The sequence below is a fragment of the Helianthus annuus genome, chromosome 14 (assembly GCF_002127325.2).
Source record: "Helianthus annuus cultivar XRQ/B chromosome 14, HanXRQr2.0-SUNRISE, whole genome shotgun sequence".
NCBI lineage: Eukaryota > Viridiplantae > Streptophyta > Magnoliopsida > Asterales > Asteraceae > Helianthus > Helianthus annuus.
Window position 1 is genome coordinate 170,303,121 of NC_035446.2, and position 13,104 is coordinate 170,316,224.

General features: G+C 41.9%; 1 protein-coding gene across 1 annotated transcript; it reads right to left on the reverse strand.

Moving 5' to 3' along the window:
• Positions 1-1,181: 1,181 nt before the first annotated feature.
• LOC110906293 lies at positions 1,182-4,130 on the reverse strand. Its single transcript, XM_022151466.2, has 2 exons — positions 2,131-4,130; positions 1,182-2,031 (listed from the first exon to the last, which is right to left on the reverse strand). The coding sequence occupies exon 1, from the start codon at positions 3,803-3,805 to the stop codon at positions 2,417-2,419; it is 1,389 nt and encodes a 462-aa protein (XP_022007158.1). The 5' UTR covers positions 3,806-4,130; the 3' UTR covers positions 1,182-2,031; positions 2,131-2,416.
• Between the last annotated feature and the right edge of the window lie 8,974 nt (positions 4,131-13,104).

Here is a 13,104-nt window from a genome sequence, read left to right on the forward strand (position 1 = left end):
AGATAATACAGAGAGAGAGAGAGAGAGACTGAGAAAAGCAGAGAGATAGTTCCAGAAGCTTTAGGAAGAGAATTGGACATTGGCTTCTAATAGAAAGAGAAGGATGATAGAGATATGTTAATTTTTTAATATTTGAAAAAATAACAATTATATATATATATATAGAGAGAGAGAGAGAGAGAGAGAGATAAAGTGTAAAATACATTACGGCTTAACGTACATCACCTACGACAACGTGTGTGATTTTACACTATAACGTGCGTGATTAATGTTTTCAGCATGTGTGATTAATGTTTTCAACATGCATTATTTGGGTTTTTGAATTTATAACGTGCGTAATTATCTGGCGTACGTGATGTACGTTAAGCCGTATTATACGTTAACTGGAGGCATGGCAGTGGCGTGCGGTGACAGTACATTAACAACTGGAGCAGGTGGCGATGAAGTACCATGAGCAGCAACATTGTTTTCCCTTAGAAAGCGACTAAGTTTGCGACAGTCCTTTGTTTCATGACCTGGTATGTTACAGAACTGACAAGAGGCTTGGTTTCGGTTTAGACGAAGTGGGGGAGGGGCTGATCTGGAGGACCAGGGGGTGCGGTTGTTGTGTGAGTGGGTAGATTGAGTGGGTCGGTTGAATCGATTGTCATTTGAAGGTCAACTGTAGGAACGGGAAGACTGGCGTTGCGTTTGGTTGACAGTTGTGATCAGCGGTTCAAGAGTGGTGTCTTTGAGAGTGCGTTCATGATCTAGGAGCTTGTTGAATAAGTCAGGGAAGGTGATGGTAGTGTCACGGGTTTTAAGTGCAGCAACAAAATTAGCATATTCGTCGCCGAGCTGATTCATGCCATGAACAACTAAGTCCTCTTCCGCAACAGGACTTTGGGCAAGGGCTAGGTCGTCCGAAATGGATTTCATATCGTGTAAAAACTCCATGATGGAGCGCGACCCTTTAGGATTTTTAGCAAGGCAGGACTTGAGCGAGACGATACGAGAGGGAGAGGTATTGGCATAGCTTGATTTTAGGGCATCCCAGGCTTGGCGGGATGTTGCAGTAGATGAGATCAATGCAAAAGAGATGGATCTAAATCTCGTAGGAGATGAATCAGGCTCTGATACCTTAAAGAGACGTACTATATTGCAAAAGGAAACTTAATCTTTTCAATTGATCTCATCAATATTTAAACACACTATGTACAACAATAATAGGAGAATAAAGAAGAGTTTTACAACTATATTTGACTTCTAGAACTAGAGAATTATCTAAAATAAATATTACAAATATAAACTATTTACAATGATTTACAAGTTGTTTATTTGTTAATAAGCATGAGGCCTACAATATTCTCTAGTATGACTAGGTTTTCCGTCCTCAGTTTTGAACACCTTAAGGAAAGGGTCTGGATTTCATTAGTTACCCACGCGACTCGATTGAAAACTTCTTGCCTCAAACCCGAACCTTGTATGTTGTTCACGTTAAGCTTATTGTTGAGCTCCCTTGCCTTCAGCATCACTTCCACTTCCATATAATACTGAGCCTCACTTTGAATTCTTTGTGATTCTAGTTGGGCATTGATCTTTTCGCTCCAAGCTTGCTTATGAATCTAACTTGTTTCACACATCAAAGGAACTCCCAACTTGTCTATTTCAGACTTCAACTCTCTACGTTGGGACAACTCAGTACCTTTTTGAAAAGCTACTTCTCTTATATCATGAAGTATGTATTTTTTGTACTCACATCGGCAAGTAAGTTTCTCAGCCAGTCTTCTTCGCTTTGGACAGAAGTCATAATTTCTTCCTTTATCCTCTCGTGTCATATCTTGATACGCGAAAACCACCTAAATTCTTTGCTATTCTTCGTTGTATGATACCTTAGTATCAACATAAAGAAGTAACGGTTTTTCTTATTCAACACTTGCATAACTGACCGCATCTCATATCTCCCCTCATTGTAGATTGAGCGATTCAGTTGATCAAATTCAATCATGTCTCTTATCTTGAGCAGGCATGTATCAATGTCATCAGAGATACCTGTAATAAATTAAGTCAGTTTTTGTATCAGTTAAGTGCATATAAATTCATCAATCATATCTCTTATTTTTGTAATGATTATCTAACAAAAAAACTCACTTTTCTTAAGCTTCCTGTAATCACTTTTGTATCGATAATAGCTTGGCAATGCCCAAGAGTCGTCACCTAATACTTCTCTAACTTTGACTTGCTTTGCCCATAGAGTAATCGTTAAAGAAAGTAAGCATTCTTTTTAAGCTTTCAAAAACCTCCGTAAGGTATGCTCGTTTCCTCAAATAACTAGTGTGGGTTAACACAGAAAAAAATCTGGGTCGAGTTCAATGCGAAACCGAACATGTCTGATAGAGACGATAAAAAAAATCCATAACAGGTTCTGACAACATACTCAGTCGTCCTCAAACATATCGAAAGCCGGAAACAAAGACAATGTATGGTCTCGGATTAAGCCGAGTCTTCTCGCCTCGTTTGTTGACATAAAGTTGTGGCTAGCACCGGTATCGACCAATGCTTCTAAGGTTTCTCCTTTGATTTCTAGATTGACGAAACGAAGACCTTTTCCATTTGAATTGCCCACGACTGTTGTAGGGTTAGCTTTATTTGCCATCGCCAATGGTTTTCCTTCCATTTCGGTCATAGCATTTAAAACTTGAAGTTGCATTGCACCTAGGCGCACCTCTTCGGTTTCCTCAGGTTCATCATCGTCGGTCCTTATAAGGGCCGTTAGTCTGGCTTTCTTTGGGCAGTCTCGTGCATCATGAGGCCCATCGCAAAGGAAGCACCCTTGGTTTACGGCTTTTCCTTTGTTATATAATGTTAATGCCCGGTCATCATTCTTCCGGTATTGATTTTGGTTGGTGGGTTTTGCTCCCCCACCTTTTACATCGCCAGTCTCTGTAGCTGCTGATCTTGTCGAACGATTTTCATTACCGTCGTGCAAGTTTTCAGCAACAGAGATTGCCGATGAAAAGTCTTGAACATTTCGTCGTTCAAGTTCAGTTTTGGCCCATTGTTGCAAGCCGTCGACAAAGTATATGAGAGCATCCTTGGGCGACAAGTCCGGAATCTCAAGCACAAGGGTAGTGAATTCATTGATATAATCTTTGATGTTACCCTTTTGCCTAAGGTTTCGTAGACGAATCTTTGCGTCGTGTTCGGCATTTTCCGGATAAAATTGCTTTTTAATTTCTTTTACAAAATCAGCCCAAGTGTTGATGGTACACATACCTTTTTCGATCTCCATGTGCTTTCGTCGCCACCATAGAGTCGCGGTTTCCTTTAAGTATAAGGTCACCGTTTTGATTTTCTTGCCATCGTCAACGATGTCTATAGCTTCAAAGTACTGCTCAATCTCCCAAATGAAGTCTTCAACGGCTCGCGCCTCCCGTTTTCCAACAAACGGATATGGCTTTGGGACTTCAGACTTTGAAGAAATGATGGTGTCGCCTCGGTTTGCTAGTGCTTGTTTGCAAATGTTTAACTCCATTTGCAACTCATTGAAAGTTTCAGCAAACTTGCTCTCTATATTGCTTTGTACTTGCCCCAGCTCCTTCATAAACATCTCTTTTAACTCAACTTGCATGACTTGCATAGCAAGTTTGATGTCGTCTCTTAACTCGCCGAAATCTCCACCTACTTGTTCCACCGACTCGTTAGTGTTTGTTTGGAAGATGTCGACTTCAGCCTTGAATTCTTCAACCTGTGACTTGAATTCAGCTATGGATGTCTGCATGTCTTCCACACGTTTGTCTAAGCTTGCGACCAAGTCCTTGGACATGTCTCAATTCTTTCTTCCTCCTTTGCGAGTGTCATCGCGCCCACGGGTCTCTTCTCCAGTAGCCATGGTTGTAAGTTAAGTCTTATCATCAGCCATCTTGGATGGATCGAAACGTTGCTCTGATACCACTTGTCACGGAGTTAGTCTTTCAACTCGCGTGCGGCCTTAGAACATGGTCTAAGTAGGCCTAGCCGACTTAGTATCGTTGGGTTTTGGTTATGAAAGTTGCTAAATGGAACATTGGATCGCAAGGAAGTTGCTTGTAATACTTGAACACAAGTATATAAGAGAAATGCTTTGTATTACACAAAGAAAGCTTACAAGAGTGATGATGTTTAAAAGTCTATGGGGTGCTTCAAATGAGCCCCCATGATCCCTATTTATACTACATAGATCACCTTCTAGAGTGTTCTATATCTAGAACACTCCTTACAAAATAGCATGCTTAAATATCTAAGATATTTGTTACTAAATATCATGATATTATGTTGAATTCTAGAGGGTTCTTGTAGAAGATTTTTAGGGCTGTTTTGACCAGCTTTCTCCAGCATTTTCTAGACCCTTCTTGGCTGCATTTTGGTCCTTATAGTATCCCCACGTTGCTGGAATAATACGGGTTGTTCCGGAACCTTCCGGGCAGCTCCAAACGCGACTTAATGGCCCCAGAAACTTCTAGAATGCTGAAAATTTGAGCTGAATTTATGCAGGGCGTGACAATAAGCCACTGTTCGTTTTGTACACTTAATTTTTGTATCACATTTATCATTGTTATTTTAAGTTTGAGTTGGGATGTGGGTATTCTTGAAAATTACTTAACAAAACTAACCGATTTTGACTGATGAATTTAATAAACTATCCTTGAAACTTTTTTTCTTTTAACAAGCTTCCATGTTTGGTAATTTTCCTCTATTTAGTTCATGACAAGGAGAAATGACTTGTTCCTTTGTTCAAAGGATATATATTTGTGTGAATGCTAATATGTGAGATGGCGAAAAGATCTGACTGCTAGCAAGGTCCTGGTGGACCACTAAAGATGGAATAGTTAGTTAGGCTATAGGGTGTGGTTGGAGCCCCATGGGCTTTATCAAGTCCACCTAAGCTCCACCTAGGATCCAACTCAGCCATGGAGCCCCCTTTAATTTGCATGGTGTGGATGGAGCCCCATATTAAAGAAAATTAAAAAAATAAATAAGATTCATTGGCGCAAAACAAGTGGGTCCCACCTATAGAGCACCTTCCAGCTCGTTATCATGTTGGCGAAGGATCAATGGCGCCCCGGCATAGCGCCGGGGGTGTGGATCGATGGCGCCGTGGGGCGCTATAGAGTGCCATCTGGGTTGGGTGGCGCCGCCACACCCTCCAGCCTTATATTATATCTAACAATGTATTTAGATTTAGCATGTCTAAACTACGGCTACGCATAAAAAAAGTAGGGTCATGCTAATTACACACGCCAAAAATAATTTTCACACCCCTAAGCGCCGCGCTATGGCCAAAGCGGGGCGCTTAGGTCGACAAAAGTTGATACGAGGTTTGACTGACTGACTGACATGCATAGACATAAAGGTGATATGAGGTTTCAGTTGTCCCGTGAACCCTAAGCGCCGCGCTATGGCCAAAGCGCGGCGCTTCGACCCCAAATGCTCACTTTAAATCCCTGCTCAGACTCGACATTCATCATTCGATTTGTTTTTTTTTTCGATTTTCTTTGCTCTATTAGTTACATGTTTTGAAAAAACGATGTCGTGGTTAAGTAACTATCTTTTCGGTCAATATTCTGACGAGTCAGTTGTTCCTGATTCTTACGAGGGGACCGCTATTTCTGACTCGTTTGAGAAACCGGTGTCGTCCAACTTGAGGGAGACAGAGGTTGTATCTGGCATTCGTTATCGTGATAACACGGTGAAGCTGGATTTGAATACCCCTGTGGAGGACCCTTACGCACAACAAGGTTATTCGAATTTCGGTTACGGTGGCGAGTATAGGTTTGTACAACAGGAGTGTTATCCAAAAGACAGTTACGGTTGTCAACAGAGCTTACAAGGTTATTCGAATTTCGGTTACGGTGGCGAGCAAAGCTTTGTACAGCAGGAGTGTTATCCAAACCAGAGTTACGGTTGTGAACAGAGCTTTAGACATCAAGTCTATTCGAACCTCGGTGACGATGGTGAGCCGGAGGATGTGTCTGTTGACGAGGAAGGTTGTTACCCGATTACATTTTCGTTTGATACAACGCAGACCTTTTCGTCACGTAAAGAGTTGGTGCGTTGGGTACAAGACACGGCAAAAGACAATGGTTACCTCATTGTGACTAAGAGGTCGAATAAAAGAGGAGAGAATTACAAGATTTGGTTTCAATGTACTTTTGGTGGGGAGCATAAGAGTATAGCTACACAGAGGAAAACGGGTAGCAAGAAAATAGGCTGCTCGTTCGAGATGATCGGGTTTTCGGAATCATCCGGAAGTGTTTGGAGGATCGAGGAGACGAAGGCGAAGCATAACCACACTCCTATTGAAAACTTCGAGGGTCACGCGTATGCGAGAAGGCTTTCTTCGGAGGACAAAAACCTGGTTAAGGAGTTGGCAGAGCAAGATATTCCCAACCAAAGTATCTGGCGAACGCTGACAAAAAACAATTCGGCTAGAAAGCTTATTCCGAAAGATATACACAACACTGTTCAGAAGATCAACGCCGAAAAAAATGTCGGTAAGTCTCCGATGCAAAAACTTGAAAACATTCTTATCGAAAAAAATTACACTTATTACATGCGCACGGATGAGATATCGAACGAAGTTGAAGACGTCTTCTTTGTTCACGAAAAATCATTCACTATGTGGTGTGCCTTCCCGCATGTGCTAATGATTGACGCCACCTACAAAACGAACATGTACAACCTGTCATTTGTTCAGGTCGTAGGCATAACGTCGACAAACAAATCGTTTACGGCTGCTTGTGCGGTAATTTCCGCTGAGAAGTCAGAGAACTACCTATGGGTGTTGCAGAGGATCAAGTCTATGCTGGCAGGATGTATGGAACCGCTCGTGATTTTAACAGACAGGGATTTTGCGCTAATGAACGCGTGTGAACAAGTTTTTCCAAAAACGCATAAGTATCTTTGTCGGTTCCATATTCAACAAAATATTAATAAGAACAGCAAGAAGAAATTCTCTGACAAGGAGTGGAAAGAATTCGTACGTACATTTTGGACATTGTGCGAGTCTACGACCGAGGAAATATACAGGTATAACTTGGAAAACCTTGAAGCACAGCTGAAAGAAGATGACCGTGAACGTGAGTATTTCTTACATAATTATGTTCAAATTTTATATAATAACAAAAACTGACTATTTACGTTTTTTTAATTTTAGAGGTTTTTGATTATTTGAAGAAATCCTGGTTGGATCCGTACCGTGAAAAGTTTGTATCTTGCTGGATTAACAAAACTATCAACTTTCACCAAACTACGACCAACAGGGTTGAGGGCATGCATGCAACATTAAAAAGTCACTTTCCAAGTCATCGCAACACACTGGATAAACTTGTACTGTATGTTGATCATGTTGTTGATAGACAATACGCCGAGATTAGAAGTAGCTTTGAAACAAGCCTCCGAAAAGTGATGACGCACCACAAGAATCAGCCCATGCTTGCATATATTCTCAGAAAGGTTTCAATATATGCGATTGAGCTTTTGAGTATGGAACTAAAACGTAAGGAAGACGGGTTGAGAGCCTACGGTGCAAGCTGTGGTTGCCAACTTTTAACTAGCTGTGGTTTGCCATGTGCCTGTCGTTTGGAAAAGATGGAAAATAACGGTAATTAATATACTATAATTGACCTTTCTCGGTATGATTTTGCCACCTAATTTGTTTTCATCCACAGGTCAGCAAATCCGGATCACACACATAGACGTGTTCTGGAAGAAGCTTGACTTCAAGCCTGCAAGGAATAACATAGAGGATATCGATGTAGACGCGAAATTTGAAAAATTGAAACAACAGATCGATCCAACACTCCCTCAAGTGAAAAGGAGCTTCTTTGAAAAGTTTCAGCAAATCCTCAATCCAGGGAACAATAACAAAAAACCTCCTGCTGTTCTGAAGAAAACTCGTGGTCGCCCAACATTGAAAACGCAGGAAGAAAGAAAGGCTGAAACCGCTAGAAAAAGCTCTTACATTCCGTCAGAAGAAACTTGGGTCGAGGCCTCAGACGATCTTCCCCGTCACAGCTCGTACATATCACCCAAAGATTCAAGAAGAGAAAAGAATACCAAACCGCTCAACCTACACCCTGATTTCCCGATGATCAAGCTCGGTCCTAAGACAGATATCGCGATCCGCAACTACGCATCTCAGATTCCCAAAGTGATCCATCCATACATCGTTAGAATAAAGGACGTGAAACCAGATGGTCATTGTGTGTTTCGATCGGTGGCTGTTGGGTTAGGAGGGAAACAAAATTCATATTTGATGATCCGGAAACAACTTCTAAAGGAGTTACGTATGAAGGAATCGTTTTGGAGGCAGGTTTTCGATCCGGAAAACATAGGACATTATGATGCGATGGTTACACGGATCGATTTCAAGGGGGTGGGACGAGCAGGTATCGAAAATTACATGACGATGCCTGAGACGGGGTTTCTTATTGCCCAACGATACGGTGTGATTATTCACACCTTCGACATTCCTGGGAGCGATACAATTTTCCCTCTGCTGGGCGGGCCAAACGAAGCTGAGCAACCTCCCTTGGTGGTTGCGGTTGTGTTCGTCGACAATGGGCATTTCATACATGTAGAGCTTGGAGGTTGTTATCCAATGCCTCCCCCAAACCTACTTTGGAGAGCGAACAGAACAGAGCGCGCAGCAGCCTAGCATACATTATACATGGATCAGATCAACGCGTACGAAATGCTTACGTATCGTCCCCCTGACCTTAATGTAACCCCATATGTTCACGATGTATCTTAAATGTGTTTAATAATAATCACGTTTGTGTTTGTTCAATATATGTGTTACATCACGTTAAAACCGAATGTCACCGACACGACCCAATCAGATTCAATACGCACGTGTACGACCCAAAATGACAATATACATCATAATACTACAATTAATGAAAAAATACATCATGTTCATGTACGGTAGGCGGCTGATACACATAACACTTCTCACAGGAGTACTTGTGCTTTCAAACCAAAATGATACGAAATAACGGAATAAGACATCACACGCAACCAATTTGATCCGGAACTTGCAGTATAGTCCATATATATTAAAAAATGATCTATAATGGAAAAAACGTAAAATTTAGACTATTATTGACGCGTTTGTGAATTAAAAACAATTTTAAAAAATTTAAAAAAGGCCCAAAGCGCCCGCTTAGGTCATAACGTTGCGTTTTGGACATCAAAGCGCCGCGCTATGGCCATAGTTGGGCGCTTCGGTCCCTCGTTATACCAGAAGCGGGGCAGCTTCTTCCCCACTTCTCCCAAAAAACAAAAAACACACACACAAGGTGCGATTTCACACACTAGAGCCGTCGATCGATTTTTCAAGCTTTGAACCGCTAAAAGGTAAGATCGAACACCCTTAATCGCTAGGGATCGTGCCCGAGCATGATCCGCTGCTGTCCGATCCGATCCCGTCATCCAGGTTGGGCCGCACGTCAGTATCTAGCATGCAGATCACCCGTATCTTTGATGTTGGTCTGAGGTTCAAGGGTCGTGACGGGCTGATTTGGCAGCCGGAGGTGTTGCCGGAGGTCATCCCGGTTGTTATTGAGGTGAGGCCTGGAGTGTTAGCCCCTCCTGATGTTCAGCAGGCCGCTCGGCAGGCTCAGCTACAGGCTCTGGGCATCGATCAGCCTCAGGATCAGCCTCAGGCTCAGCCTCAGGATCCGGCTCAGGAGGAGCATGTCGAGGAGATCCCGTTACCACCAGTTCAGCCAGCTCCTGAGCCGCCACAGTACCCGCAGCACGTTTACGCTGACCTGCCTCCGGCAGCGCGTGAGGTGGCTCGGGACTTCGACCGGCGCCTCAGACGTCAGGGCGCACGCATTGACTAGATCGTCCAGACGCTCGTTGATCTACGAGAGCTCGCTGCGTTGCCTCCACTTCCCCTACCACCGTCCCCACCGCACGAGGATTAGTACATTACTTTGTTTGTTTAGTGTTTTGTTATGTATTATGTACTCAGTTGTACCTTTTTGTTGTGTATTGTATGTACAAACTAATATATATATATATATATATATATATATAGGGTAAGGTTCATGCGAGAACCACGAGAACCAATGTGAACACAAGCTAAAATAGCTAAAAAAACCTAAAAAACCCTAAAAAAAACCTAACCCCCACCCCCACCCCCCAAAAACCTAAACCCCCCACCCCCCCCCCCCCAAAAAAAAAAAACCTAACCCCCCCCCCCCAAGCTAAATGCTAAAAACTAAAACCCTCAAAAAACCTAAAAAAAACCTAACCCCCCCCCAAAAAAACCTAACCCCCCCCCCCACAAAAACCTAAACCCCCCCCCCCAAAAAAAAACCTAACCCCCCCCCACCCCAAGCTAAATGCTAAAAACTAAAACCCTCAAAAACCTAAAAAAAAACCTAACCACACCCCCCCCACCCCAAAAACCTAAACCCCCTCCCCCACCCCCCAAAAACCTAAACCCCCCCCCCCCACCCCCCAAGCTAAAATGCTAAAAACTAAACCCCCCAAAAAACATAAAAAATCTAAAAAAATCAAAAAAAAATCTAATTTTTTTTTATTTTTTTACTATTTTTTATGTTCAAATCGCTACTTTTAGTAGCCAAAAAAAAATATTTTTTTTTTAAAAAAAAAAATTTTTTTTTTTGGATACTAAAAGTAGCGATTTTTATATAAAAAATAGTAAAAAAATAAAAAAAAAATTTTGGGTGTTTTTTAGATTTTTTTAGGTATTACTGTTTGTGTTCACACTGGTTCTCGCGGTTCTCGCGGTTCTCGCAATAAAGGGTGGTTCCTAACGGATCTTTGTCCTATATATATATATATATATATATATATTTATATTGCAGTTAATCTTTTATTTACATCACGTTGGTTCTGGATTGTTTACGTTTAATTCTTATGGCTTTCTGTACATTTTATTTAACGTGTTCGTTTAATTTAACAAAATAAACAACGTTAAGAACTTATATTATACACATTGTATAAAAATAATGACGTAATTATAAAACAACTATGAATTATATGTAATAAAACTAAAATAAAAATTTTTCCTCCAAAAATCTCTATCAAACTAATTCAAACAAAAATCTCTACCAAACTAACCCACATCAACCCAAATCCAATCTGTTTAAATAAAACATCCAAAACGCCGCCCTATGGCCAAAGCGAGGCGCTTTGGTCTTGGTCAACAGACAAGGACTGACTGTCAGTCCTTGTCTGTTGACCAAGACCAAAGCGCCCCGCTTTGGCCATAGCGCGGCGCTTTGGATGTGCAAAAAGACAAAATGCGTGTGCGAATAGACCCACCCAAAAAGTAAAAGAACCCAACAAACAATTGTAGATTTTTTTTCTAGCATTGTACGGATTTTTTAATGATAAAGTGTATATGAAAACCTATGTGTTAAGTGTAACATTTTTATTTCGAGAAGGGATGGTCCAAAGGGAGGGCACGGATAAAACATGGATAAACTAAATAAAAAAATGGTACGGTTTCGAAATGGGCATCAAAACAGGTTGTGTGGTGTACATGTATGGGTTAATGGGTAAGTTTTGCATGGCGAGATTGATGGGTCTGTGTACCATAGTGAATGGGTATGGTCCCAAATCTAACACCAGACTTGACCACGAGAGACCATCACCTACCTTGTTACCCATGTCAACAAGGATCAAGATGCGTTCGTGCGGGCAACGCGTGAACCAATCTGCAGGGGTGTGTGAACAAAGTTTGCAATTCATCCTTTATTGCTCTATTACCTAACCCGATTACGTTAGCGGATTACATACCGATCTCGCTAATTGGAGTTGTGGGAAAGTTTATTTCTAAAGCATTAGCAAATTGGTTGAAAGTAGTATCAAATAATATTATTTCCGAGGAACAATAAGGGGCGGAATATAATAGAGAGAGATGGAAAGCAGTTTTTTTTTTTTTTTTGAAACGTAAACTTCATTAACAAACCGCCAACCCAAATCGGGCCGACAAAAACACAACACAAAGACAACCTACATATTTACAAAAGGAATCCAATCTTTCCACTCTACCTCTTTGTACCTAGATCTCTTAGAAAACCAAAAATAACTCAAAGCTTTAACTTCGCTCAAAATACAATCTATTTTCACCTGGGAATTAGAAAACTTGATATTGTTCCTCGCCCGCCATAAACTCCAGCACGCAATCGTAATGATGCCTTGGACCGCAGCCTTTTTTCTATCAGAGACTTGTAATTTTTCGTGAAAAGTTAGAAGATCCTTGGTAGAGAAAGCGAAAATTTGCGGAATCTTGCACCAAGAACTCAGCCCATTCCATACGACAGCCGCCACACTACAAGCAATGAACACATGATCCACCGACTCATCACCCGAGTTGCAAAGCGGACAAGAGATGTCCTCGATGTTAACGTTCCTTTTTCTCAAGGCCTCACCCGTCGGAAGCCTGTCCATTTCCATTCTCCACACATGTATATTGCATTTTGCTGGAACCCACTGGCACCACTCCATAATGAACCACGAGACAGCGGAATTGTCGCTAAGCAATAGACGTTTTGTCGAGCTGACCGAATACTCACCCTTGGAATCAGCCAACCAAGACCAAAGGTCCTTACCAGCAACTAGACGCACCTCGGCCAACAAAGAACAGAGGAGCTGAATTCTGTCCGCCAGCTCCGCCGCTTGCGACGAAGATCTCCACACCCAGTTATAATGCAGCCCATCACCCTGCCCCAAAAGTCTATCCACCACCTTACATTTCTTGGCTGCCTCCAACATAAACAGATCCGGGAACCGCAGCTTGAGGGGCTCGTTAACTAGCCAGGGATCCAACCAGAACGAAATATCTTTACCATCCTTCACCTCACCTTTAATGAAGTTACGCAGCGGAAGCCCTCCAACTTTAGTCTTTATGAAAACTTTGGCTATATTAGACCAAACGCCGCTAAGAGAGCTTTTAAAATTGATGGCTTCCCACCCCACTCTACTTGAGTGAAGCGAGTCGATCACTTTCCTCCAAAGATTGTTACCCTCCGTCTTGAAACGCCATCCCCATTTCGACAAAAGAGAGACATTGATCTCTCGTAACTTGCTTAACCCCAAACC

Coding starts and splice junctions, on each gene's coding strand:
- LOC110906293 (XM_022151466.2), bottom strand. CDS start 3,805: ATGTCCAAGGACTTGGTCGCAAGCTTAGACAAACGTGTGGAAGACATG.